This window comes from Diadema setosum, chromosome 5, assembly GCF_964275005.1.
Source record: "Diadema setosum chromosome 5, eeDiaSeto1, whole genome shotgun sequence".
Lineage (NCBI taxonomy): Eukaryota > Metazoa > Echinodermata > Echinoidea > Diadematoida > Diadematidae > Diadema > Diadema setosum.
The window spans coordinates 17,345,535-17,372,918 of NC_092689.1; the positions used below are offsets into that span (position 1 = coordinate 17,345,535).

The window sequence follows — 27,384 nt, forward strand, 5'->3', positions numbered from 1 at the left end:
ATTTGATGAGTAACAAAAAAGTTTGTAACCGCCTAACACATCCTTTCTCATTTATATTATGCTTGACCAGCCATGCATACAAGGCATAAATACAAATAAAAGCAAACATACAAGTATTCATAAATAGAAGTAGAACGACAAATTATTAAAACAAAGCTTATTCATGAAAGGTCTCTTGTCTTAAAGGTTCATTACGACAGTAACTTACTGTAGCAGTGACCACCACAATAACACTTCCCAACAGGTTTGGGAATTTGTTTATTGCCATGACAATGACATATACGTTCAGGATGGACCGGCACCAAATCTAAACTGTGCAAAGCGGGATCAAGACTACTTGATTGTAATGTAGTAATATAGCTGCTAGTTTCATAAAATGTATTCCTTAAAAGAGACATGTAACAGCTACATAACTGATGATTACATATGCACAATATGCTGGCAGTTATTAAAACAGATATCAAAAAGTTTAATAAGATATATTCTATATACACACATAAAAATGTGATATCTGATTTATGGCCTGTGCTCACACGTGAACCCTTTTTCAACAAGGAAGCAAGTCACTTTGCAAGCAGGTGCAATGTATAATCTCTGTTGTGATAAGAATTAGTATGTAGAGATAAATATACTCATTTGATACACAGGAGAATTATCTGAACATATAGTACACAACAACAGCCTTGATTTTACATGACAGAAAAAGGGAATTTAGACACTTGCAAAAGAAAAAAGGGTCTTTGTGATTCACAATCATTCCAGCAGTTTCATTAAAAGGATTCACGTTCACTCAATCTCAAAGTGCATCATTTTGTTAGAATGTCATCCTATTACGGGGTAGGCCCTTCATCAAAATCTGAATTGATGTAAACCAAAGCAGACATATTTTAACAGAAGAGGACTGATAAAGGCCTACAATGTTGGCCTGCATAGATATATGAAATCAAATTATGTCATAAATCTTTTCAAGGGAATGACTGGTAATATTCAACTATTACATACATCAGAACAGCAAGATAAATACATACATGTATCCTTGTATACTGTCAGCAATTCACAGAAGCTTGGGAGTCTAGGAAGAAAAACTGACAGCAAATTGTTATCTTAGGTCTTGATTAGGATCATTGCATTTTGCTTTCAGCATTAAGTTTTACTGCTGAAATTAGTTCTTGAATCACCATTTTTAAAATGATCAATCTCATAAGTCATTTCCATATTTTAGTGCCCTCTGGATAAAATGGAATAAAAGACAATGGCAAGCACAATATGGGTGGTAAACTTTTCTTTAAAATTGTGAATGCGGTAGAGAAATTGGCTTTTATAATAATGTGTTGTTGTACATTAGCTACATATTTTACACAATTTCTCATAGGATGATGAAAGTTATAGATATCATATTTGAAAATCTGACAGATATCTAAATAGATCCATAATGAGGCAGGGCATTTGAACGACAAATTTTGTGATTCCTTCTTTTGTTTTAGAATTGTTTTTCATTCTGTTATTTCACATCAGCAAAATGAGAGGGTAATGTTATCTTGCCTTTGTATGACAGCTACACAAGTGAAGTGAATAAAAAAAAACTGAATAGATGCATTGGAGATGAATAAATACAGAAATTTATACAAGATTTAAAGTATTGTACACATAAGGAATATTTACACTGAATTATTAGTTTTTCGTTAAGCAGGATTGTCAACACTATGGCTGAGCCGTCACGTATCCAGATGAGAGAGAGAGAGAGAGAGAAAAAAAAAAACATAACTGAGAAAAACAGGAGAAAATTCTTCCGGATTGCCCATGGTGCCTCTATATTATTGTGTGAAAAGTTTCAAATTGTTGTGATTTTAAAAGACACTCAGCTAAAGACCTCCTTAGTAGTGACGGAAAAGTGGGAGACTGTTAGTATTTTGAGTTTTAGTGTATATCAAAAAAAGAAATGTGATATTCAACTAAGATTCATATCTTACTATGCTTGTAACACTAATGGCCATTAAGCAAAGGTTTTGCGAAAATGAAATCAATTCTGTGATCATGAAAACTCCTTGTATACACTTGACTTTTGGTATTGCTAGTTTCAGAATTACATTTTTGCAATAAACATCATTTTAGAAAGCATGAATTTACAGTCATGTTGTAACCATTTGATATGATTTCTCAGAAAGAACCTCCCTCAGTCCATTCACTATTTAGACATCTTCTAATATATACTAATTTACTTCAAAGTATCATGGCCTTCTTGTTTTTATACCTTGTACAGCATTTTGCTTGCATAGATACAGTGAAAGGGTGGCATATGAAAGTTTGAAAATAGCTGTTACTATAAAAAGATTCATCTAATGATGAATAGGCCTTCTCCAGTATGTACACAGTAAAACAATTCACAAATGCCAGTAAAAGGGCAAACACAGCTAAAAGCTGGAATTCTTATGAACTGCATAGATCCATGGGAAAAAACAACAGCAAAAACAGTATTTATTCACAAATACTTTATATACATTTTTACACAGCAGGCATTATATGGCATCGTAAAATTTACATTAAAACCACGAGGATGACATATCACAAGAAAGTCTGCATATGTATGGAATACATTCTCACCAACAACAAGTTTGAATTCTTACTGCTCAGCTCTTTAACATACTGTCTGTTTTGAAGAGAATTTACATTATTTACAACACACCATAAAACCATTCATCTTTTTTAATCTAGTACTCGTATGTTGAATAATATATTCTCTATCTTACAAAAAAAAAAATAGCCTCAGGAAATGCAAAGATTACTGTTGGAAACTTAAATAGCAAAGCAGTAGATCGGCAAAGAAAACACTGTTTAAAGACATTATTTGGCTTATCGAGTTTAGAATCTTTATCTTGAATATTTAGGATTACGTGATAAAAATGATTTCAAATCACATAAGTCTAATTTTTTATTTAAAGTGCTGAAGATTACACACCTTTTCCTCCCTTGGTGATTACGAAGACCTGTTGAACATGACAAAATTGTTTGATCTTGCTAAACACTCAAGTATTGTGAAGAGTAGCAACAGTAAATTGGACACATGGAAATATATAACTCCTTAAGTCCCTTCATGTATCATATCAGTCTTTTGTACAAAAAAAAATATCTTTGTAAAGTAGCGCGTGTTTAGATTTTTTTTTTCTTAAGCATACATCCATATGCGATGTATTCTTTCAAGTGAGAATGCAGAAGAACCTGGTCTTGACTTTTCCTGTGCTTTATCACACTACTTCATACGGGCTCAAGTATTGCCCTGCTATAAGAAAAAGTGAAATAATAAATAAAAAATTACAATAATTGTTACCTCAGTATCACTTAGGTGCAATTTTCATCAATTTTCTCTCAGCTTTCAGCACCCGACAAAAGATTGATAACATTTCACTTTGGTTCTGTCTACAGTCATTTCTGCCATAGGTTAGCGGTGGTCAATTATGAGAAAAGGAGGCCCAAAATGATGAAGCGTTTCTATTAAACCATGCCAGCTGTGCTTGCTTGTATCATGTGACACTGGAAGTCACATGACCAGTAGGTATCATGTGATTGCCCTGGCTTGAAGTCCAGATTTTTTTTTTCTCTTCTCTTTTCTATTTTTTTTTCCATACACAGTCTTTTCTTCTTCTTGTTTCACCATGAATCTGAGCTATGACCGATCTGATTCCGTGCATCCAGGCTGTTCATTTCATCACCGCCTTCTGATTGGTTGCTGTGCCAGTCCCATCCACCAATCAAACAATGCCTTCATGCCATTGAAACATAGTCGTCTGGTGATGAACCAACATCATCCCTGAATGTGTCTCCAAGAATTCTCATCTCTGCTTTAGAGTCTCCTGTCTCATAAATGCAGATTTTGGCATGTACTCCATAACATGACTCTAGTTTCAGTCGCTGTCGCCTCCCATTATACATGCCGTTATGATTACTCAAATCCACTCCCCTTTGATACATAAGTCTTTGGTGGGCAGGACTGCGAGTTTGAATGTGCATCACAAAATGTCACCATCAAAAAGTGGCTGGACATGCAGGGCGTGGGTGGCTATTCAAGGACGCTTTGGATGTAACTTGGCTACAAGCTGCCGGGTGAAAATCCGGGTATACCGACAAGAGATCTTGGCAAGAAACTGGGGCTAGAGTTCACGGGAGTGTGCAAAGAAGATTCCAGTGGGCTCAAATCTTATTTGGTTCCAGTGTTGTCATGGTGACTGCATGCCAAGAACAGAGAAGGGAATAGATAACAGATAGTTTAATGCCATATTCTTCCTCCTATTCACTGCCCTGTCTCTTCTCTGGTTGTATTCATTCTAATTCTTTTTAAATAATATCCATGGTAACCTCTGTACCACCTTTTATTTTTCTTCAAATAACTACAGTTTCTTTATTCAAGTGACCATAGTTTGAGGGATAGACTTCAAAGACTTCTGACATGATAAATTAGTATCCATGTTTGGAATATTGGGCATGAAACAATTAATATTCTTTTTACACACATGTACAATTAACATTTTAAAGTTTTTTTTTTTTTTTTTTTGGGGGGGGGGATTCTAAGTTTAAAGTTTCAATACGGTCATGTTTGTCACGCCACACAATATACCTATTTAGGTTTGGTTTACACTGTTTTTTTAACACAGAGGCAGTATGTGAAGGTGCTATCACATTTTCCGTCATTTTAACACTGTTCTGGCACCAGTCAGATTGTCTACCTTACCTCACTATGCCGTAGGAAAGCAATTCGGGAAGGGCAAGCCATCCTTATCCTGAAATAAGAAAAGAATATTAGAAGAGCAGATACAAATGAATATCCGAAAGTGCATATGTGTCAAAGTTCATCACTCTAGAGAGAGAATATGACACTCATACAGTAGAACACTACATGCATTTATCAACCATAAAACTGAAGTAGAATGTAATCACAAAACTATTATCAAATCACCATTATGATACAATGATGGCTTGATGTCATCATCATCTATCATATTTGATTAATATGAAATGATATGATAATAATGAGCTCGGTGAAGATGACAAATCAATTTATTGACAGATTAAGAGCCTTAAGTGATAGTAGGTTATTCTTGACAAAGGATTTCACTGAAGATGAAGATGACAATTTTCATTGAGACCAAGAAATGGCATGAGATGCAAAGAAGAGACAGTTGCCATAGAGACAAGATTCTACTCACCACAGGACACGGTGCATCTAAGCCTGGTGCTCCAGGAACTCCCTTTGGTCCTCTCTTCCCTCTCTTACCGTGTTTACCCTTCTCTCCCTGATAGGGGAACACATCATGAGAGAAGTCATTATCAATATATCTATCATGTGTATTATAAAACATTCTGTCTCTCTTTCATCTGTTACATGTCCATAACAGTTGGGGTGCAATTTGTTCTGAAAACCCATGTATGCATCCTGTAAATCAGCCATTATTCCAATCTTGATGTGCCATTATACACTTTTAATATTCCAAATAGAATTTGAATATTAATGAGAAAAAAAAACAAATTCAATGAAGAAAAAAATAAGATTAAGTTACATTCACAAGACACACACCATACAGCAAAGCCAAGATATTTACATGTCAGGATAGATATATGAGAGATATTAGCACAGGATTCGAAATAATAAGTTGTCCAATTCTTTATATTCAGTATTTCTTTTTTTTTTATTGGGGGGGGGGGGAGGGATGTGGGATTAACAAACCTTTTCTCCTCTGGATCCTTTTGGTCCCATGACTCCTGGAGGACCCTTTGTTTTAAGAAAAAAGAAAAAGGAAAAGGAATTCAGTTACATAATATATCATTACAGCAGTCCTTGAAGTCATTGAGGATACATAGTCTTATAAAGTATGAAATGTATGTAAATGTAGATGGCAAATCATATTTTGCTTTATGGGCACATATATCTATCATGTGTATTATATAAACAAAACATTCTGTCTCTCTTTGATCTGTTACATGTCCATAACAGTTGGGGTGCAATTAGTTCTGAAAACCTATGTATGCATCCTGTAAATCAGCCATTATTCCAATCTTGATGTGCCATTATACACTTTGAACATTTCAAATAGAATTTGAATATCAATGAGAAAAAAAAAATAAATGAATGAAAAAAAAAAATCAATGAAGAATACAGTGTAATAAGAAATGAAATTAAGATTTATCTCGTGCATACCAATACAGGACGATCATAGCAATATACTGAAAAGAAATAGTTTATGCACACGGTTCTTCACAGACGTAAAATAACCGCAAGATGTATGTGTACATCAGTGAACATTTGAAAGCCTATTCCCTTAAATCACAATAACAGAACCCTCCATATATTGAGCACCGTATCAGGGCAATTACCCCCGGCTAAATACTGATTTGTCACAAGGTTAGAGTAAGGATTAGGGTTAAGGTTAGGTTTAGGATTAGGTTCAGGATTAGGATTAGGTTTAGGGTAAGGGGAAGGGTCTGGGGTAATTGCCCAGGGAGTAATTGCCCTAGACCCCTTGGCTTGAGCGCATGAAAGCTAGAATGTGTGTATTAAGAATAAACAAATGTTTTGCATGTAAATCTGTTTCTACACATCCATCAAAATAAAAAAAGGATATTCCTCTCTTGCCCACTACATCTACATACCTAAAAAAATAATTGAAAAGTTCACTGTTGCATCACAAAGGCAAAGAAAAAAATATAAGAAATTTAATTTCTTACCTCTGGGCCTGTAGGACCATAGTCTCCCTGTTAAATATGGAGAGGAAGACAAGATTATATCAATAAGCTAAAAGAAGTTCAATCTTCTAGCCCATTCATCTCTTTTTCTTTTGATTATTAAAACTGACAGAACTTCAGTAACTCAGGGCAACCAAATAACTGCATTACTATCATCATCACCATATCCAAAGTAACAACCATCATGGCTAACACTGAAAAGTGATGGAGATATTTGACAATGATAATGATAATAGCAGTAAAAGAAGGGTCATCATTCTTCTCATCAACACTCATATCAGAATCAGCATCATCATAATCAAAATTGATTATTATCTTTATATTATATAATTACACCGCAACTCTCAAGAAGTCTTGTGCCGCGGACATTGTTTTCTTTGTTTTTTCTTTTTCTTTTTACTTTTTGGCGTTTATATTTCTCCAATTCACAAATTGTCATTCCTTTGATTACATATACCAAGTAAGAAATAATCTCACATCCGCATCTGGGAATCTACACCCTACAAGCAATGCTTCTATGTAGATTCCTCATATTTCACATGTTTTATCGTCTTATAAGCTGTACTTGACAATTCATCCAGGCTTTTGTATTGTGATGTTTATGTTTTATGTATTTCTTGAAATGTGGAATATGGAACAAAAAAAAAAAAACAAACAAACACCACAAGTTTAAAAATTATACAAATCATCTGGATATGCATAGGCCTACCATCCAATCAGAGCACCAGATTTTTATTCCTTGGTGAAAGCACGAAGAGGTAAGCATAATATTTCACTTGTAACACTCTGATCATAAGAAGTAATCAAAAACTCCACATGTACATTCAGAGGGAAAGTCTCCCCATATAGATACGTCAACTTCACAACACAACAGACACTCACCGGCACTCCTTTTACACCAACAAGCCCTCTGTCTCCCTGGAATGACAACAAGATGTATTTTTGAGATGATATCTCAAACATAGCAGTAGGGAAAGGTGAATGGATAGGTACTGGACTTGGAAAAGAAAAGGCGTAAGGATTTTGATTTGAATTTTTCGCTGAGTGCAAGAAAATGCTCTCATAACATTTCATAGCTATATCTTTCCCATGGATTGACTTGCCAAATTACCTTCCATTTTGCATTACTTTGAAATATGTACATTGAAGATATTCTTTCATCAAACCATAATTATTTTCTTGATATTTAGCAATTGTTTTAAGCCAGCACACCATAATGACAGGTAAAGAGAACATAACTGGCCTTCTCTTCACAAATAAACATACCATGGTGAGTTCTGATAGCATCAAAGTGAAGGGGATTTAGAGATTAGGTGATGTTTCTTTGCTTAACCCGTTGAGGACGGTTTGATTTTGCTACAACATGCATTTCCCATAGACACCTGCCCGAGTATACTCGGGACTCATCCTAAACGGGTTAAAAAAAAGGCATGAATAATGCAGATATATAAAAAGGTAACCAAATTTATTACGACTACAAAAAGAACAATTGAAGACAGACATGAAAAGACAGGGGAAATATGAAGGAAATTGAATCATAAGGACAAGTAACCCACCCCCCCCCCACCACACACACAAGAAAGAGACAAAAGATTGCAATATATAACTCAAAGTGATATGAAAATATAATGAAAAAAGACAAATAAATTCCACCGAAAAACACAAAAGATGGGACCGAAAAAAGGGGGAGATAAGACTATGCACATAAAGTTGTTTTTCAACCTGGACACTCAAGGGCAAAAAATCAGAAAGGAAACAGGAAGCAAGTCTGGTAAATGAAAAAAAAGAAAGAACTTCTTGACAAAATGGAGACAAGAGAATCTAAAGACGACTCACCGGTTCTCCTTTTGGTCCATATGGCCCCCTTGGACCCATCGTTCCATTCTTACCCTGTGGGAAGATGTCACATTTAGAAATGTCAATTGTAAGGATAAAGCACCTTGTCTGGTTCTCCCATCACATGGGAGAAGAGCCGTAAGATTCAATTCAATTCAATTCCATTCCATTCCATTCCATTCCATTCAATTCAATTCAATACAATTCCATTCAATACAATTCAATTCAATTCCATTCAATTCAATTCAATTCAATACAATTCAGATGAATTCACTTCAATTCTCAATTGAACTGAACTGAAGTTCAATTATCTTATTCTACAAAACATAACATAATATACAAACATTGCAAATGATCTGGAGTTCACAATACTGAGTAGTTGTTGGTATAGTTTGATGATTAGAGGAAATTGAATGAATAGCATGTACACTTGGTTTCAAACCAAACTTGTTACATTATCCATGCTCCGAGATATCTGATGTCTCTTTGATGCTGTTGAAAAGAATGCTGCATTCTTGTCATTAGTGCCAAATTTACCTTAAGTTTTCATTACTAACATCATGCTAAAACACAAAACATAAAAGTCTTTTTGAAAATCATATCAGTAATATAAATCAAGAACCCCCAAACACCGTATCAGCCCATTATGACTATTTACCAGAATGACAAAATGAAGAGGGGGGACACAGAGTCATAATCACACTTAAAAAATGCAAAGGGCTGACACAATTTCTATTTCTGTGCTCTCAATCTGGTCAGACCATGTGAATTACAGTCCTTTTTAATGAATGTGAACGGGGCACTGATCTACTCACATCTCTGCCTGTATCTCCTTTGTCTCCTTTCGAACCTGGAAAACCTTGGTTACCTTTCACACCCTAAAAATAACAACCGGAAACAAAGTACATGACAATTCCTTTATGCATAGATTCCTGATAAGAGTGAATACCTCTGTACTTCACATTGACACACACACATAGTAAAAACTTTTGACTTGAATAAGTCATTTTTTTTTTTTATGTAAGCATTACACAATTTTCCCTGAGCTGACTGATGTTTGGGAACATGTAGATTTTCAGTTTTTGATACAGTTTCTGTCTTTTGGCAATTTCTACACTTTTGTTACTTATAATTATGTTAAAAAACAAACAAACACTGACTGGGCTGAGGAGAGTAAGAAATGGCAACACTCATGAGTTTGAGAGAAGTTACGAGACTCGTTCATCAAACTTTGGGTAGATGTGAGTCAAAACCCATACCGAAAAAGAATATCATCCGATAGCCATCGGATGATCATCCGATGGTTATCGGATAGCATTTAGGCAGTGATTTGGTAGCTATCAGCAATCACCCGCTACCCGATGTCTTTCTGATAGTTTCTAACCAAGTTATCAACAAGACATCGGCTAGCCGATGGCCAATTGATAACTATCAGGAGCACATCAGCAAACTCAGTTTTTTAAACAGCTTCTCACCTAACCATCAGGAAGACATCAGGTAGCTGATGTCTTACTGATGGCAAAGCATCAACCATCAAGATGACATTGGCAAATAAAAACAGTTATCAGGAAGCCATCAGAAAACTTGTAGTTTCAATAATCTGATCATTTGTATCACCAGGAAGACATCAGCAAACATAGTCTCTGAAACCAGGAGTTCATATACAATATATGTTTGTGTGCCATTAAGAAAATTTATGGGCCAGGCCAAGAGACTGGGGGAGAGACTGTATGGGGTGATGATGACCTTGTGGTCAGACCAATGAGGTGCCCACCTCCCTGGTTAAACCAGCTTTGAAATAACCGTTGGCCATCATCATTCCTACACCACTCCATGCACAACTCCAATAGGGTCTATGTCTCTCCACCATCATTCTTATCAGCAGGTAAGCAAGTTTCTCATTTTATCCCATATTTTAATGTCACACAGTAACAGAATGTCCTAAAACTTTGTGTGAAAACTGAAGAGCCTGCAATTATGGTGGATCAAGTGTAGCTGCAATGTTCAGTATGCTATGAGCCTTATAGTATCCAGTACGTGTCAGCTATAAGATGATGAATCAACATGATTACCCGGTACCAACTGAATGGTGAGTGATTGTGAACCCACGAGATGTTAATGGTAGTATCTAAAAGGACCAAGCAATGTTACATGGTATCAGGAGTGGAGCCTAAACGTTTTTGCATCGGAAATTGTGCCAATTAACTCCTGCCATGTGATACGTTAAGCTCCATGAGACATATTTACGCAAATTGCTATGAGTGGAACTGTGTGTATTGTGCACTGGATATATTACCTGCGCGATGGTAAGTCTACCGATCGGACTTTGAGATACTGGTGGGAAGTGCTTATAGAACTAGTATATCTCTATGAACCGAGATGAGTCTCTGCGTGGATTGTGGCAATTACATTGAAAATTGATCGTAACAGAGATTCCTGCAGAAGAGTGCTGACTTCGTGTGACCGGACACACCAGCCAGAAATTGTCCCATTACTATAACGTACAAGGATTGTGACATGGTTTGTGGATGCATGCGGATTTCTTCATTTGATTTCACATGATGGAGCAGCTACGTACAGCCTCCCTAACAGCTTGAATTTGAATCTACAGCTAATCTTCCAAGAGAATGGACAGTGGAAAGAGAAATTCCTGCTACCGGTACTTATGTTTCTCTAGCAATTATGGATGGGAAAACTGAGCAAATCAAAGTTCAGATACTCAAATACCGTACCTGATGTTGGTCAAGAGGTCATGAGGTACCAGATGGTCAAGCCTGCAGAAGAGACTCTTCAGAGTGTGTTCGAAATGTACCCATCAGCAATAAGCCATTGCGGGTGGCTGGTATAGGTATACATCTATAGTGCTATCAGCAAGCCATCGGAAAATGTACCCATGTATCGGAAAGCCATTGGCAAATGTATACCCATCTGCAAGCCATCGGGAAATTCACCCATCAGCAAGCCATCGGGAAATGTACTCATCAGCAAGCCATCTGCTAGCGGATGGCTTGCTGAAGGTTACTAATTTCCATGTGAAATTGCCATCCGATAGCCATCGGATAACCACCAGATAGCCATCGGATGGCCAGTAGGTATAGCCATCCGCAGTGCTATCAGCAAGCCATCAGGAAATGCAGCCATCAGCAAGCCATCGGGAAATTTACCATCAGCAAGCTATCGGGAAATTTACCCATCAGCAAGCCATCTGCTAGCGGATGGCCTGCTGATGGTAACTAATTTGCATGTGAAATTGCCATCCGATAGCCATCGGATAACCACCGGATAGCCATCGGATGGCCAGTAGGTATAGCCATCCGCAGTGCTATCAGCAAGCCATCGGGAAATGTACCCATCGGCAAGCCATCGGGAAATGTACCCATCAGCAAGCCATCGGGAAATGTACCCATCAGCAAGCCATCTGCTATCCGATGGCTTGCTGATGGTAACTAATTTGCATGTGAAATTGCCATCCGATAGTTATCGGATGGCACAGCATCGGATAACTATCGGATGGCCTGCAGATGGCCATCTGCAGACCATAGTTATTTTGCTATGGGAAGACAGACAATGACAATAAGTTGAAAGAAATATTCTCACCACATCTACTCCTAGCTCATCACATGCTGATTTTTAGTACCCCCTAGAGCATATCAATCGCCCCAGTCTATAGAGCTCAGAAAGGAAAAGAAAAAATATCCCTGGAAATGAATATTGAACAGAAGTGATGCTACAGTGATGAAATGAGCCATGCAATGCATTGGTATTGTATTATCCACCAAAGATATAGAAGCGCAGAAGTTCTAAAGAAAAGAGCTCCAGTTTGATACATGTTATTAAAAATGCACGCAACAATACTGAGCAACAAACGCCAAAATACTGAACAACAACAACAACAACAACAACAACAACAACAACAACAACAACAACAACAAAGGTTTCATACTCACCGGTACACCAGGAAACTGAAATACAGAAAGACGGAAGAGACAAATCAAAGACACCAATAAATTTTCTTTTCTTTTTCTTTTTTTCTATGTCAGAACTCTCTAGTGCAAGAAATAAATGCTATTGGTGGAACACAGAATTCTATGGTGTAAGCTTTTGGCTCTCTTTTGTAGATGGCTAACTCATTATAAGGGCCCCACATTTCTTAAAAGTGGGGCTATGTGTTGCTTATTTTCACACAGATACAAACTGTTATCGAGTCTGTCATAAGAATCACTTCATTATGTCAAAAAAAAACAACAAGGAAAAGTAGAAATTACGCGGTGCGTAAAATATGTCCCCGCCGGAAGTAGCATTTAGTAGCAAAATGTACAATATCGGTAAAAAATCAAGGTCAAAGGTCAAAGAAGTCAAAGGTCAAAATTCTGTGTAGAAGTGTTGAAGCCCTCACCTAGTGCCATCACATAAAGCAAACGGAATCGAAATTGGGTTAGAAATGGCGAAGGAGTAGCATTTTGTAGCAAAATGTACAATACAGGTCAAAAAATCAAGGTCAAAGGTCAAAGAAGTCAAAGGTCAAAATTCTGTGTAGCAGTTTTGAAGCCCTCACCTAGTGCCATCACATAAAGCAAACGGAATCAAAATCGGGTTAGAAATGGCGAAGGAGTAGCATTTTGTAGCAAAATGTACAATACAGGTCAAAAATCAAGGTCAAAGGTCAAAGAAGTCAAAGGTCAAAATTCTGTGTAGAAGTTTTGAAGCCCTCACCTAGTGCCATCATTTAAAGCAAACGGAATCGAAATCGGGTTAGAAATGGCGAAGGAGTAGCATTTTGTAGCAAAATGTACAATATAGGTCAAAGGTCAAGGTCAAAGGTCATGACTGATTGTATGACTATATCTTCAATTCACCTACTTTTTTGTTTGTTTAGTCATGAGGTACTGAAGCACACACACACAAAAATATCAGGGAAAAATTAAGACAGGTTCACAGCAATAAAGTGAGGCATGGAAATGTAACAAAAGTTTACTCAAATTTGTTCATGCATTTCTCCTTCCTTGTAAGTCATATGGATTGGATTACATTTGTTACAGTGAAAACTTGATCTTGACAAGACAATTTGATTGTAATTCTAAACCTGCATCATAGTTCTATCTCCCTAAAACACCAAAGAAACCACAATAAATGACAATATGGTCAGAATAGAAGCGGTGATAATGTAAATTATGATACCATAAAAACAATGAAATATAAAGAGATGTAGATGCATTTAAAAATAATGGCAATAACATTAACAACAACATAATAACTGATACAATCAAATTATTCTCATGAAGTCATCACTATTGAGTCATTATCATGGACTCATCATCATCATCATCATTTTGATTGTCATCATTTTCATCATCGATCATCACATCACCACCACCACCACCACCACCACCACCATCACCACCACTATAGCCAGCGGCATCCTAGTAATCACTGGCATTAACATAGCCATCACAATCATCACAATCATCATCATCATCATCATCACCATCATCATCATCACCATCACCATCATCATCATCACCATCACCATCATCATCATCACCATCACCATCATCATCATCATCATCACAATCATCACCATCATCATCTGGACCCCATGGAAGACCAGCGATGCTGTTGGCATTGCTGAATATTTGCCATCCAGCCGTTGTTTTTTTCAATTAAATCAATCAATCAATCAATCAATCAATCAATCAATCAATCAATCAATCAATCAATATCAGCATCATCATCATAATCCTCATTTTCATCATTGTCATCATCATTACTAGCAGGAGCAAAAGCATAGTCATTATCACAATCATAAGTGAAATATAAGAGTGGGTGGGGGAAGGTAGAATATTATTCATATCATGTCTCTTACCCCTGCTCCTGGTTCTCCTTTCTTTCCTGGTTTACCATAGGGTCCTTCTTCTCCTTTCTCACCCTGCAGAATAAACAATCAGCCAATCATTGGCCTTTATTCCCCTTTGAACACAGATCAATAAACATTTTTTTGCTTTATCTTCTTTGAAAGCAATAAATGTTTTAAAATCACTCCACTGAAACCAAGTTAAACGATCACAAATGATGTAAAATGACATTTGTTATCACATGAACTATGACTGGATTGAAAGATATCCTTGAAACCACTATAATCATTTCAATGAAAATATGTAAACCCTGTATGCCTATTTTCACCTAAAGTAACAGATATGAAAACATGACCTTTCAATAGTGTGAAATAATACAAAGAAATTACCTTCTTGAAAAAATAAATAAATCACCCTTTTTTGAAAGACATAGGCTTATACTCTTAACGTACATTTATCTTGTCATATATATGTTCATGAAATGCTAGTGTCCAATGGACTGCCAAAGTTATATCTGTCTCCCACATGGCATTGAGTGATGTGCCTCTTGCATGTTTTCAGGAAAGTGGCATTCCATCATTGCCAAAAACTGTTGCTAAAGTTGAACAAAATATTCAAAATTTTAGTTTTCCATAAATCAAAGACAAGCTGGACCCTTTAATTCAACTAATTGTTGTTCATACATTCATACACTACCCCCCCCCCCACAAAAAAAAGTAATAATCTTAACATCTGCATCCTTTTCTCACCTTAATACCTTGCAGACCAAGTTCTCCCATTTCTCCCTTCTCTCCCTTGATGCTGAGACCATCCAGTCCATTCAGGCCATCCAAGCCCCTGTCTCCCTTTATTCCTGGGATGCCTTGTGGGCCGGGGTTGCCTGGCAACCCTATAAGACCCGGCTCGCCTTGTTCTCCACGCTCCCCCGGTGGACCCTGCAAACCCTATGAAAGTGATGATAAACCAAATTTGTGGATTTTTATTCAAACCATCTAAATTGTGGTTATAATGTCTGTGCTTTAGGAAGGGTTCAGTTATGGTGGAAACAGTGGAGATAAACAGTAGAGTACAAATACTCATAATACTCATTATAATAATGATAATAAAAATACTAATAATGATGATGATGATGACAATAATAATAATAATAATAATAGATTTAATATAATAATATGATAATAAAAGTTATTAATATTATTATTGCTGCTATCATAAACTTGCCATTTCATCTTGTCACTCTCGGGTATTTACAAAATGTTGTGCAACATTCATTCGACTGCGCCTCATGCATGCCTGTTACTCCACAGTAAATATCCTTGAGTGCGCTGCATTTCCAGTAACTAACCCCTCTCACCTCTACATTATTTGTATATATTGTCACTACCTATAGAGGGCGGACAATGCAAAATGTCTGTGATCATACGCAGGGTTGACACGCCATACGCAAGTACGAGTTGACTTCGCTTCCCGCGTGTGCTGTGTGTGTCCGCTGAACAATAGCACAGGGCGCACTTTTTCGCTGCTCCTTAATGGTTTTTCGCTGCTCCTTAAATCGGTAAAGCTGAACAGCGAAGTCACTGCAGCAAAAGCTCCAATTCTTTGCATTTGTGAACAGCGATCTGTTTCTTTTCATCATGGGTCTAAAGGGGATTGTATTTTTGACTGCTATGTCTGGATTCCTGTTCATGCAACTGAATTGTTGTATCCACAATACGACTGAACTGCATCAATGCACAAATTATGGGGAGTGTGGTAATGACACCATTTTACTGCACAATGCATCACAGAAGAATGTGTGCCTGCACACAACGAGCGAATTTCAGTTTGAGATTTTGAATATCAATGTACAAGATGGCCAACCAGGCAATTTTAACCAAACTATGATCATACTGGAGGACCAAGGAGACCTAATCTTCAATGGAACTCATGTGACATCGACAAGCTATAAGGACCGATGGCAGGTAGAACAGTTACATGTATTCAGAAACAGGTCAATACTATTCCGTGCCAACATCAATAACACTGAGGGTATAGATGTAGTGACTCTGAGAGTCACCCTATGCACATCAGAAGCTTCAATGACTACAATTTTAAAACCACCATTAAAGACAGTGAACTGTACCACTCAAGCCATCTCTAGCACCACGAATGCTCCTGAAGTAAACAGCACTGAGGACGCCAGTACGACAGAGGATAATGACGCAGAACATCCGACTGGAGGGGATCATGTTGGATTGATACTTGGATGTTCATTGGCAGGGATTGTTGTTACTAGTATTGCTGTGGTCGCCATCATCATCTATGTGAAAATTATACGCCCTCGATACTACAATGGAAATCAGCAAGGTGGAAAGTGGTTCAGGATGGTAAAACTTCGAAGTGATCAGAATCCTCAGCCTAATGCATGACTTTCATGAAAAGATCACAACTACGCCTTTGTTGTGTGCTCAAACTGCCCGAATAAAGGGCGTCATCGGTCATCATGTACAAGCTGGCATTTAACAGCTTTTGCAACCTGAAGTTGGACACTATCAGCAAGACTGCACGACCTCCATCAACAGACATAAAGCAATTAAGCACCAAGAAATTGAAGGGACAACTAGCTGACATGAGAAGTCCAGCATGGTAAGGAACAAATGCAAGTGGGCAATCCAAGCCATGTGGGGAGTCCACGTCATGTTTTATCACCATGGCAACATGTCAACTAGCTGACCGCAGAGAGAAATTCCAAAAAATCGCAAAACCACATCCTCATCACCATAGGGAGGACAGAGAGAACGCATTAGCAAAAACACAGCAATGGAACACGAGAATCAGACAAGTAAGATGGCACATCCATGGTTACCTTGGTACCAATGAACCATTGGTAACTAATGAGATGAACAGAGACTGATGCTCGTCGAGTGAACACGCATTTTTGGAGCTCTCTCCCGATACCCCGCAACCCAAGTATTCTACAAGCATGAGTAACCCAAGAAATAGCGGGAAAGGGGCAGCGAAGCGTCAACGACCAGATACTGGAACGCCGCCGAGCCCGGACGCGAGCCGGCTACCTAGCATCCGGCAGCTGATGGACAGGCAGCTAGATAAAATTGAGGAACATTTCGAAGTCCTGGAACTGAAATTGGAAAAACAAGTTAAGCGAATGGACTTAAAGTTTACTGAGCTTAAGGAAGCCATCACGTTCCAGGGGAAAGAAACAGAAGAGCTGAAAACAAAAGTAAAAACGTTGGAGGCGAAACTGAGAGAAAGGGAAACAAGCCTTCAGGAAGAGATAGACAGACTTTCTACCTATGTGGCGCGGGAGAATCTTGTCTTTCTTGGCATCCCGGAGAAAGGCGCGCAAGGGGAGGAGGACACCAAACGAGTAATGCGTGAGTTTCTCATTAACTCCCTCAAAATGTCTGCGAACGAGGTGGATGGAATTGAATATCAACGCATTCACAGAGTGCCTTCCAAGAACAAGCCTCGACCGATCAAGGCTCGCTATGTGCGCTACCTCAATCCTCAAAAATGCTAAAAATTTGAAAGGCACCAGCACGTACATTACACAGGATCTTCCACATCGAATCCGTATGTCTCAGCGTGCTCAGATGCCAGCGCTGATTGCGGCACGGAAGGAAGGCAAGATGGCGTACTTCTCCTACAGCGAACCGGGTAAGCTTTTCGTGGACAAGGTGTGGGTGCCTATCGCGGAGCAGTCAAAGTTCGTGGAAAATCTCCAGGACCAGGATGAGGCCAATGGTAGAGATGCAACTCCGAGATCCAAGTAGCCTGCACTTAATGTAAGTCTATTGAGCCCGTTGGAAAAAGGAAAGGAGCGACTAGTTTTTGAGTGAACAATATTCACTCTGAAGGAACATGAGAAACAAGGTGCATAACATGCACACTGGCCTCCTGTGTTTCAAGCCATGTTAAGCTGTTAATTTGGCAGAAAGAACCTAGTCTTCGATTTTGTACATGTATACATATATTCTGCTACAGCGGAAAGCTTATTTTGCGTATTTTGGAGTGATAATTTATGTTTCATGGCATAACGGAACTATAGCATATCCCTTGTATTATTAAAACGCTTGGTAAAAGATGAAATTAAGGTTTGAGGGAAACAGAAATGCGAATGTGATGTATAATGATCTTTGGCAGACTGTCAAATGATTTTTTCCCCCTTTTTTTTTTAACTAAAAATTCAATAAATTCTTTTTGTTTTCTATAATTCTCTTGATTACGTTATGCACAAAGATTTAATGTGCATGAACGGAGTCGTTGAGTCACTATGTGTTGAAATCAAGGTAGCCCATGCCAAAAACATACTTGTATTTATGATGTATAGACCTCCTAATTCTAACACCCAAGATTTTTTGGATTATTTGCAAATTTTATTCCATAATCCAGTATTTCATAATTAAGACTGTTATATTATGGGAGATTTTAATATAGATTTATCTAAGTTTCAAACAATGAATACTGCTCAATCTTTTCTTGATATTATGATGTCCACATCTTTTTTACCCCTTATAACCAAACCAACTTGAGTAACCAATCACTCGGCAACTCTTACTGATAATATATTTTGTAATATTAACCCCTTACCGGTCTCTGGTATTGTTCTTTCAGATTTATCAGACCATTACCCTATTTTCGCTCACATATCCCTTCAGAAAAAAATTACCATGAATGATCCGGTGCCAACTTTCCGGAAAGTGACACCTGGAAATATAGAGAGGTTGCAAAATGACCTCGGTAATGTGGATTGGTCTTCTGTATATAACACCGAAAATACAAATGAGGCTTATGATTCGTTTATGAGTACTTTAATTTTGCTTATGGATAAGCACGTTCCTGTTGTTAAAAAGAAATCTAGAAATTAGAAAAGGTCTTTACTGCGATCAATCAATCAAAAGAATAATTTGTATTATGCTGACAAAATTAAACGTACCCAGCAATCTCATGATAGATACACTTCACACAAATATTACGTTATGAGAAACTGAAATATTTTACTAATCAGATAAGTTTGTTTAAACATGATATTCAAAATACTTGGAAAGTTATTAATATGGCTATCAATAAAAATGAGGATAAACCCCGTATTACATCAATCAAATACGGTGATTTATTTGTTGATGATGTTTCCTCAATAGTTGATATTTTTAATCAGTATTTTTCACAAATAGGAAGTAATCTTGCCCACAATATTCCACATATTCATCTGAATTTTTTCTTTTTTTAATGGATTTTACATCAAATTAAGCTTTGACACTAAATTAATTGAATATTTTGTAAATAGAAATTTGAAGAATCTGACTTGTGACTAACTTTGACATGACGGGTCACATTCAATTGTTTCTTTCTTTCTTCCAGAAGGTATCACTCTTCTTACTCAGGATTTCACACAGCAGTATTCTCTTAATATACAGGCAGAACTCATCCTAGCTTTAGATTTTCTTCTGCTGTGCTCAACTCCATCCATGCGAGGATTTCATAAAGTTTTGTAATTGTTGTTGTTTTTTACTTCGTGGTTAAAATGTACGCTGCCTTCAGAAGATTGCCTTTCTACTACATAAGCAATGAAATCCATTTAAGTTTTTAATTTTACAATCACATGCATAACTGTTTTTTCTACAATATTTCTGAACTCTTTCTGCAAGTTTGTAAATGTCTGTGTTATTAACGTATTGTGTGCTTGATGTACTTTTATTGCTTTGTGCTATTCGGTGTGACTGGCCAGTTGTTATATCCTATCTGTCTCTTGCCCACTCTCTTTGGTTCCCAATTTTTAATGTGGGCATTTGTGTATCTTAAAATGATATGTATTGTGCAAGGATATGACAGTATCTTAATATTGCACACAAACTATAATCTTACCCAGTCATTGTTGTTGTTGTTGTTGTTTTTTGTCAGCTGTTTTGATTACATTAATGCAAGCATATGCAGACTTCTTTTCATTCAGGTATATGGGTCTATATTCCACTTGTGATATTTCCTCGATATGAATGAAACAGGTATATACCTGCATGTCTCTTCCAAATATTAACACCTAAAGAGTGTACTTACAAGGACCTGCTCATCATTGAATAATTCTCTTTCCTTGTAATATCTGCAGCCTTAGAAAGGACATTGATAGATAATACAGATGTATTGTGAATGGAAATATTAGCTTTTCAATGCTTTCAGTAATAGAAACCTGATTAGATAACGAAGAGATGCTTTTTACCCATTTTGGTTTTAAGTGGATCTAACTTTGTCAGAAAGAGATGAGGAACCGTCCTGGAGGTGAAGTGGGTCCCTTTGTACGAGAAGAGATACTTGAACATGTAAGATATCCAATGATTTGCATCTATACGTAGATGCATTTAATTTTTCTGTATTGAGCTATTGTCAGCTTATGAAAATGTCATTATTGGAGTGATATATATAGACCACCTGGACAACATATTCTTGCCTTTACAGAGAGTATTGAGGCAGCCCTATTTAAAATTGCACATGAACCTCAATCCTGTATTATGATGGGAGATTTAAATATAAATCAATGTAATCAGATGATATGAATCCTTATGATTTTACTCAATACATGAATTCATATGCTTTTTCCCCTCTAAGCCATCAACAATTACAACTTAATCATAACTAGACAATATACATTGTAAACAACCTGTGCAAAAGTGTCTTAGTTTAATAATATACCCAGTGAGTAATCATATGCCAAATTAACATGTCTTGTCTTTAACATGAAATTACAAACACAGAATGTGAATGATTTGTTTGTCATCTGCAGGACAAATTAATGAGAGTAGTATATTGTCATTTCATGAAGAATTTGCTGTAATCAACTGGAACAATATTCAACAAATTTTACAAATGATGTCAACATGTTTCATGATAGATTCTTTGCAAATTTCTGTTCATTATATAAAACTTGTTTTCCAGCAGTATTGAGCAAGGGTAACAGCAAGATAAAAAAAAAAAGAATCCATGGTATGATAAGAATTTAAGGGAACTCTATAAAAGTAAAATATTCTTTTTTTTTTTGTAAATCTGTAAAGAAAAAAACAAAAACAAAATGTTTATACAATAGAGAGACTGCTACCCAAATAAAATATCGTAAATGACGCATTTATCTTCATGTTACAATTTTTTGGGTAAAAATGATTTGATGGGCATAAAGGAAAGAATTTCGCAAAAAAAAAAGAAATAAAGAGTCCCATCCTTAATTAAAATCCCATCTGATTTTTGTATTGGTGATTTTCCAAACTCATGTTTTTTTTTTTTTAATGCCAACTTTGATGTAATCAATGCAGTATTAAGTTTGAAAGATGGAAAAAGCCCAGCATATGATGAAATTTTGATTGATGTGCTTGATGTGTAGTACCTCTTTCTTTTTTTGTTGTTGAAAATACATCAACAACATATATGTACAAAAATCACCCACAATGTAGAAATTGGATGGCGCCCACATGTGAAGAAATGCCCATTAATGTAGAAATATATTGGCAAACGTGGCCCACAAATGTACAAACTGTAAATTTTTTCTTGACCTTTGTTGATAGATGTATCTAGAGTAAAATATGCTGTGTACGAGTGCATGTGAGGGTGTGTGTCTGTGTGTGTGGGTGGGTGGGGATGGGGAGATGGGGAGATTTCATCACAGTGTTCTACTTGAATATCAAAAAGAAAGTTATATCCTACCTGCAGTCCCATGTCACCCCTGTCTCCTTTTTCCCCTGGTTCTCCCTGGAAAAATAAGAAGTGAACATAGATTATTTCTCGTTAGAATATGTGATGAACTTCAGAAGACACCGTAGCTGGGGAATATCAATCAATGTGGAGGTTGACCTGACTCACATATATTTGGGAATCCCTATAATGAGATGTACTACTGATCTCGATGTAAGTTCATATACAGCCAAAGAATCTCGACCAGAGTCGGACGTTACTGATGAGTGTATGTTTCTTTGCACATACTGTAGAAGTGGTTTCTTTCGCGGTGGTTTTATTTTAACGCTTTTCGCGCTTTGAGGTTGAACCAAGAATTTAACATCAAGCGAAAATGTTTTGAAAAGTCACGCAAAATTAACCATGCAAGGAAATATTTTGAACTCACCGCTTGTTACAACACAAATGCGCACATGCACACACGAAGATTCCGCGCATTGAGTGTATTGATGGTCAACAAAGATACAGCGATACTGCACAACGTAGGTACAAGCATGTTTTAAAGTACTCGAGAGACAGGATTTCAGGTAAGTCTGCATTCAATTTTAATTTCTATTTAATAAATAAAAGAATAACTGGATTATAGTTTGGGTTTTCATGTGCAAAATAAAACAGTTTTTGCCGACTGTGAATTCACAGAATTTGCCGACCGCGAATTTAAACACAAGCGAAAAAGTTTGCACTGATGGAAACTGCCAAAGTATCTGTATGCGAAAGAAACCACTTTTACAGTATTCGACGAAGGGCAACTTTCTTCAACCTGGCCTGTGCTAGTCGTGGTTTTCCAATGTACCTCAGTGGGCAGTGAAAGACAATCAATTCAATCAGGCTAACCTTGTCTCACTAGGCTCCTGAGTTTTTAAGGACATGTTAACCCGTTGAGGACAGGTTCCGAGTAGACTCAGGTAAGTGTCTATGAGAAATGCGTGTTATAGCAAAATCAGCCCATCCTCAGTGGGTTAAAAACCATTCATATATAGTTTGCGATTGCCCATACAACTTGTACAGGGACTTATGAGTTTATCTTCTCAATGTCTATGAGTCTAGAGGGTTGGCTTTTGGAATTTGGAGATCCAAATGTAAGACCATCAACATCTCGGTGATCTTTGATTACTGCAATAGAAGGACACAAGAATGAGAGTATTTTTCTCTCTCAAACTTGGCCCCCAGAGAACTCAACAGAAAAATGTGCTATCAAAAATCATATAACTTTGGTAAAGAATGTCATAGGGTGATGTGTAGCCTATTAATCATTTTCACCATTATTGAGAGGCTGTTAAATGAATTATTCAATATCAATTACCAAAGGACTTGTATGCAAAAACTGTACTCTAGGAAATATAATATGGTAACTGCCAGAAGAATGATGGCTATCAAAATGTACATATCTTGTACATTCACATTTTCACACTTAAAATTAACCTGCTGAGAACGGGCTGATTTTGCATTTCCAATAGAAACTTGCCTGAGAATACTCAAGACTCGTCCTCAACGGGTTAAGCTTGTGCTGGGTGGGAATATTTTTTTTACCCCGTCTGCCCGTTGGGACGATCAACAAGTTTGAACAACACACCGATCATCTGACATGAAAATCCATCACACCTTTAACAAGTGCAGTAAATAATTTTGTCAGTCTGATATTTCTTATGAAGGTACATTGGCAAAGATATCAATTTCAAAAATGGTACACACCCTGTCTCCTTTGAATCCATTCAGTCCTATTTCTCCTTTGAATCCTGTTGGGCCTACTTCTCCTTTAAGCCCCTGGACCAGGAAAAAAAAAACAAGGAAAAAGGAAGAAACAACATCATACACAGTGTGCTTGTTAACAGACAATGCTACATCATCTTACAGTTGAATTCCAAAAATAGAGTCAAAATAATGAGAGAGAATGGTTGCAGGTGAATCAGAATCTTTCATAGAATTAGAAAGTTGAATTATCTTTACGATTCACTGTCTTTGCTGAATAGTAATACTGGTCGCAACAACACACCCAACCTCCTGTTTTTGCTTATTCATCACCACCTTTCAACCTTCCAATCAAGCCTATGGATGACAGGAGTTTTACAAGAGATGTAATATGATAACATATCATCATTTGAATTGACTTAATGCAAAGTATTCTCATATACATTTTGACCTGTACTTTAAATCAACTTCCTGGAATATATTTTAAAATCACAAAGCTTCTTATTGCACATTTGTTCCTGCTCCACACTTCTTTAAAAATAAAAATATTTATCAAGTGATAACCTGAGCAAATAATTGATAAAGATACAATATGACTTTGTGACACATCAGATGATTTTTTTTTTTAAATTGTAACTAGAGTTTAGTTAATTGTCACAGTTGATATGAGTGCCTGTATTGATTTCTGTACAAATTGTGTCAACATTTTGCAAATTCTGCTCATTATTTAGACGTTGTTGTTGTTGTTGCTTCTTTCTTTTCATTTTGTCTTTTTTTTTTTTTTTTGGGGGGGGGGTTGTTTCATATTTCTTTTTAATCCCCTGCCTGAAAGATTAGACTTACCTTTTCTCCTGGTGGTCCCTGTAGACCAGGTAAACCTGGATTACCTGGTAGACCTATGTCACCCTGTTTGAGATAATGATATAAAGTCAGCATTATCACTCATTCATTGTCTAGGGCCATGGTCACAAGTGAATCAAAATGTATCTATTTATTTATTTATTCAGTCTTCTTTAAAAACAGGGTAGTCTTTTCAGAGCCAAAAGGACTGCTTTTAAAAAGAGCCCTGTTAACATAAATATACAACACATATTGGAACTTATTATTTGCACAGTGTAAAAAAGTTGTTACATCAAAACCAAAACATACCAAGTCAAACACAATAACAACTAAACAGGAAAAACAAACAAACAAACTAACAAAAACAATTTAAACTAAGCTCATAACAGAACAAGATACTACATAACAAGACAGGGTATCCAACTTGCCACATAACAGTTGTGGCTTCAGTCGGTGCAAAAAACTATAGAAGAATAAACCAGAATTTGCGTTTAATCTGCACTGTATCAATGTATATAATGCAGTGGTGGATCCAGAGGGGGGCGCACTGGGCGCACACCACCTCTTTACTTTTGTTAAAACAAAAGAAATAAAAAGAAAAAAATGTGGGGCATGTGCACCTCCCTTTGATTTTTATAAAGGCGCCTCCCCTTTACGCAATTCCTGGATCCACCCCTGCAATGTATTGTATCAATGTACCATGACTTGCTACTCTATGATCTGACATGGACTGACATTGGTAAAAATTGCTACTACCATAATAATCACTATAATCATAATTTCACATACGAGCAGATAACCAACAAAATAATTACCAAGATATGTGAAAAAAAAAAATAAAAATGGCATTCTTATCTGCCAAAGTGAGTATTTATATGCATGCACTGTGCACTACTAAAAGGGACAAAGATCAAAACAAAGTAAACAAAATCTTTACACCATAATCTCTTGTACTGACAGCACACACACAATAGAGAGAAAAAAAAAAATTAATGCCACTGTGCAAATGACAGTCCAACTGTGATATATGAGTTCAATCATAGCCAAAATTTAAAAATATTTTTCATCAGATGACCACTTTAAATCAGAACAGTAATGATAACAATAATTCAAATAAATACTTTGAACAAGACTAACCTGAGTGCCATTCACGCCTGGGATTCCCGGTGCTCCTGGAATTCCCTGTAATAAATATTAGGAAATCGATTAACCCTTTGGTGCCCAACTAACTTAATTCTTTCAATTTCTCTGTGTTCATAAGGTAAATGTCTATCTTCATGAAAACATACTTCAATTCTAATTTCTATAATGGGTGTATGATGAGTTTCCCTTCATCAATCACAAGGAATAGATTTTCCTATCAAAACTGTATGGATGAGAGAATGAGCATAAAAATGGGGGAAGTCGTGTATGACTCATTTTCAACTCCTCAGGTTCCTTTCCTAAACTCTCCCTGTATATCACATTGGTTTATTCCATTCATACTTTGTTCCTCTGAGTATACTGTACTCAACTCTTTAATCTCACAAACTCATCTTGATCATTCTTACAAAAAAAAAAAAGAAAAAAAGATCATACATAGCTTTAACCCATTGAGGACAGACTGATTTAGCTACAACACATATTTCCCATACACGCTTGCCCAAGTGTATTCGGGACTCGGCCTCAACAGGTTAGCCCAATACATGCCACACATTATGTCTCCTGAGGGTATGACATCAATTTAACAATCAAGGACTCAAAGAAAAGAAAATTCCTGCAGAATGCTCATAATGACCAATGTTTCTGTGTACACTTTTTGCTTCATATTGCATTGTAAACTAGAACTAGCTGTGTACATTTAACCCTAACTGTAGGCCCTACTATGTTCACCAATTGACATAGATGTCCACAAACTACCAACAGACAGAGACTCTCTAATCCCTACTCTGTCACCATGGACTTTCTATTGGACTGAGGCACATTTATTTATTTTTTCATTCATTCATTCATTCATTCATTCATTCATTCATTCATTCATTCATTCATCCTGGTATGCATTTCTTTCTTTCTTTATTCAATTATTCATATATTTATCTATTATTCTTTACCCACAGTAGCCCCTTCAGTGGTTTATGCACTGTTATTCTTGGGGGCCCTGCAACAGAATAATAAAGTACAACAATTAATTAACAATACACTAAGTGACAAAACATTGCTACACCTGAGTGGGCCTGCTAATTTAGAAAAAAAAAAGGTCAAATGAAAGAATGAATGAAATGAATGCTGACCCCCCCCCCCCCAAAAAAAAAAAAAAAGCTTCACAAATTATATACCAAGTGCCTTGGCACTTGGTATATGCAGCTATGGTCTATGCTGCCATCCACTCTATCGCCAACTATTGTCCGTGCAATGGCTTTTCATTGATAGACGTGATTTTGTGTGTCATCATCAGAGATGAATGTGTTAGATAGATGTGAAACACAAAGTCTTGTGCCTAGCTTGAGTGAGTAGCTCACCTGGGGTCCTGGTCGTCCAGGCATGCCCGGCGTTCCTGGCATACCCTGTCACAGGTGTAGGGGAGGATCAGATCAAATTAAGTCTTTTCAAATCATTCAATGAGCGACTCAAAACATTCATAGAATCTTTGGGAAAGAAAACCAAAAAACAGAAGACTCACAGAATGAAGGAAAACAGGAAAAAAAAAATAATGCCCTTTTCTTTGTCTCTAACTGCAGCATCA

General features: G+C 36.8%; 1 protein-coding gene across 1 annotated transcript in view; it reads right to left on the reverse strand.

The window, feature by feature from the left end:
* Positions 1–3,368: 3,368 nt before the first annotated feature.
* LOC140228756 (uncharacterized) overlaps positions 3,369–27,384 on the reverse strand; it is a 34,603-nt gene continuing 10,587 nt past the window's right edge. The window contains exons 10-25 of the mRNA XM_072309033.1: positions 27,161–27,205; positions 25,800–25,844; positions 24,666–24,728; positions 23,826–23,897; positions 22,107–22,151; positions 15,170–15,364; positions 14,432–14,494; positions 12,516–12,530; positions 9,384–9,446; positions 8,569–8,622; positions 7,615–7,650; positions 6,715–6,741; positions 5,717–5,761; positions 5,199–5,285; positions 4,724–4,772; positions 3,369–4,220 (exon numbers count right to left, since the gene is read on the reverse strand). Of these exons, the coding sequence (XP_072165134.1) occupies positions 4,728–4,772; positions 5,199–5,285; positions 5,717–5,761; positions 6,715–6,741; positions 7,615–7,650; positions 8,569–8,622; positions 9,384–9,446; positions 12,516–12,530; positions 14,432–14,494; positions 15,170–15,364; positions 22,107–22,151; positions 23,826–23,897; positions 24,666–24,728; positions 25,800–25,844; positions 27,161–27,205 (900 nt within the window). The 3' untranslated portion in view covers positions 3,369–4,220; positions 4,724–4,727. The remainder of the gene's footprint in view (positions 4,221–4,723; positions 4,773–5,198; positions 5,286–5,716; positions 5,762–6,714; positions 6,742–7,614; positions 7,651–8,568; positions 8,623–9,383; positions 9,447–12,515; positions 12,531–14,431; positions 14,495–15,169; positions 15,365–22,106; positions 22,152–23,825; positions 23,898–24,665; positions 24,729–25,799; positions 25,845–27,160; positions 27,206–27,384) is intronic.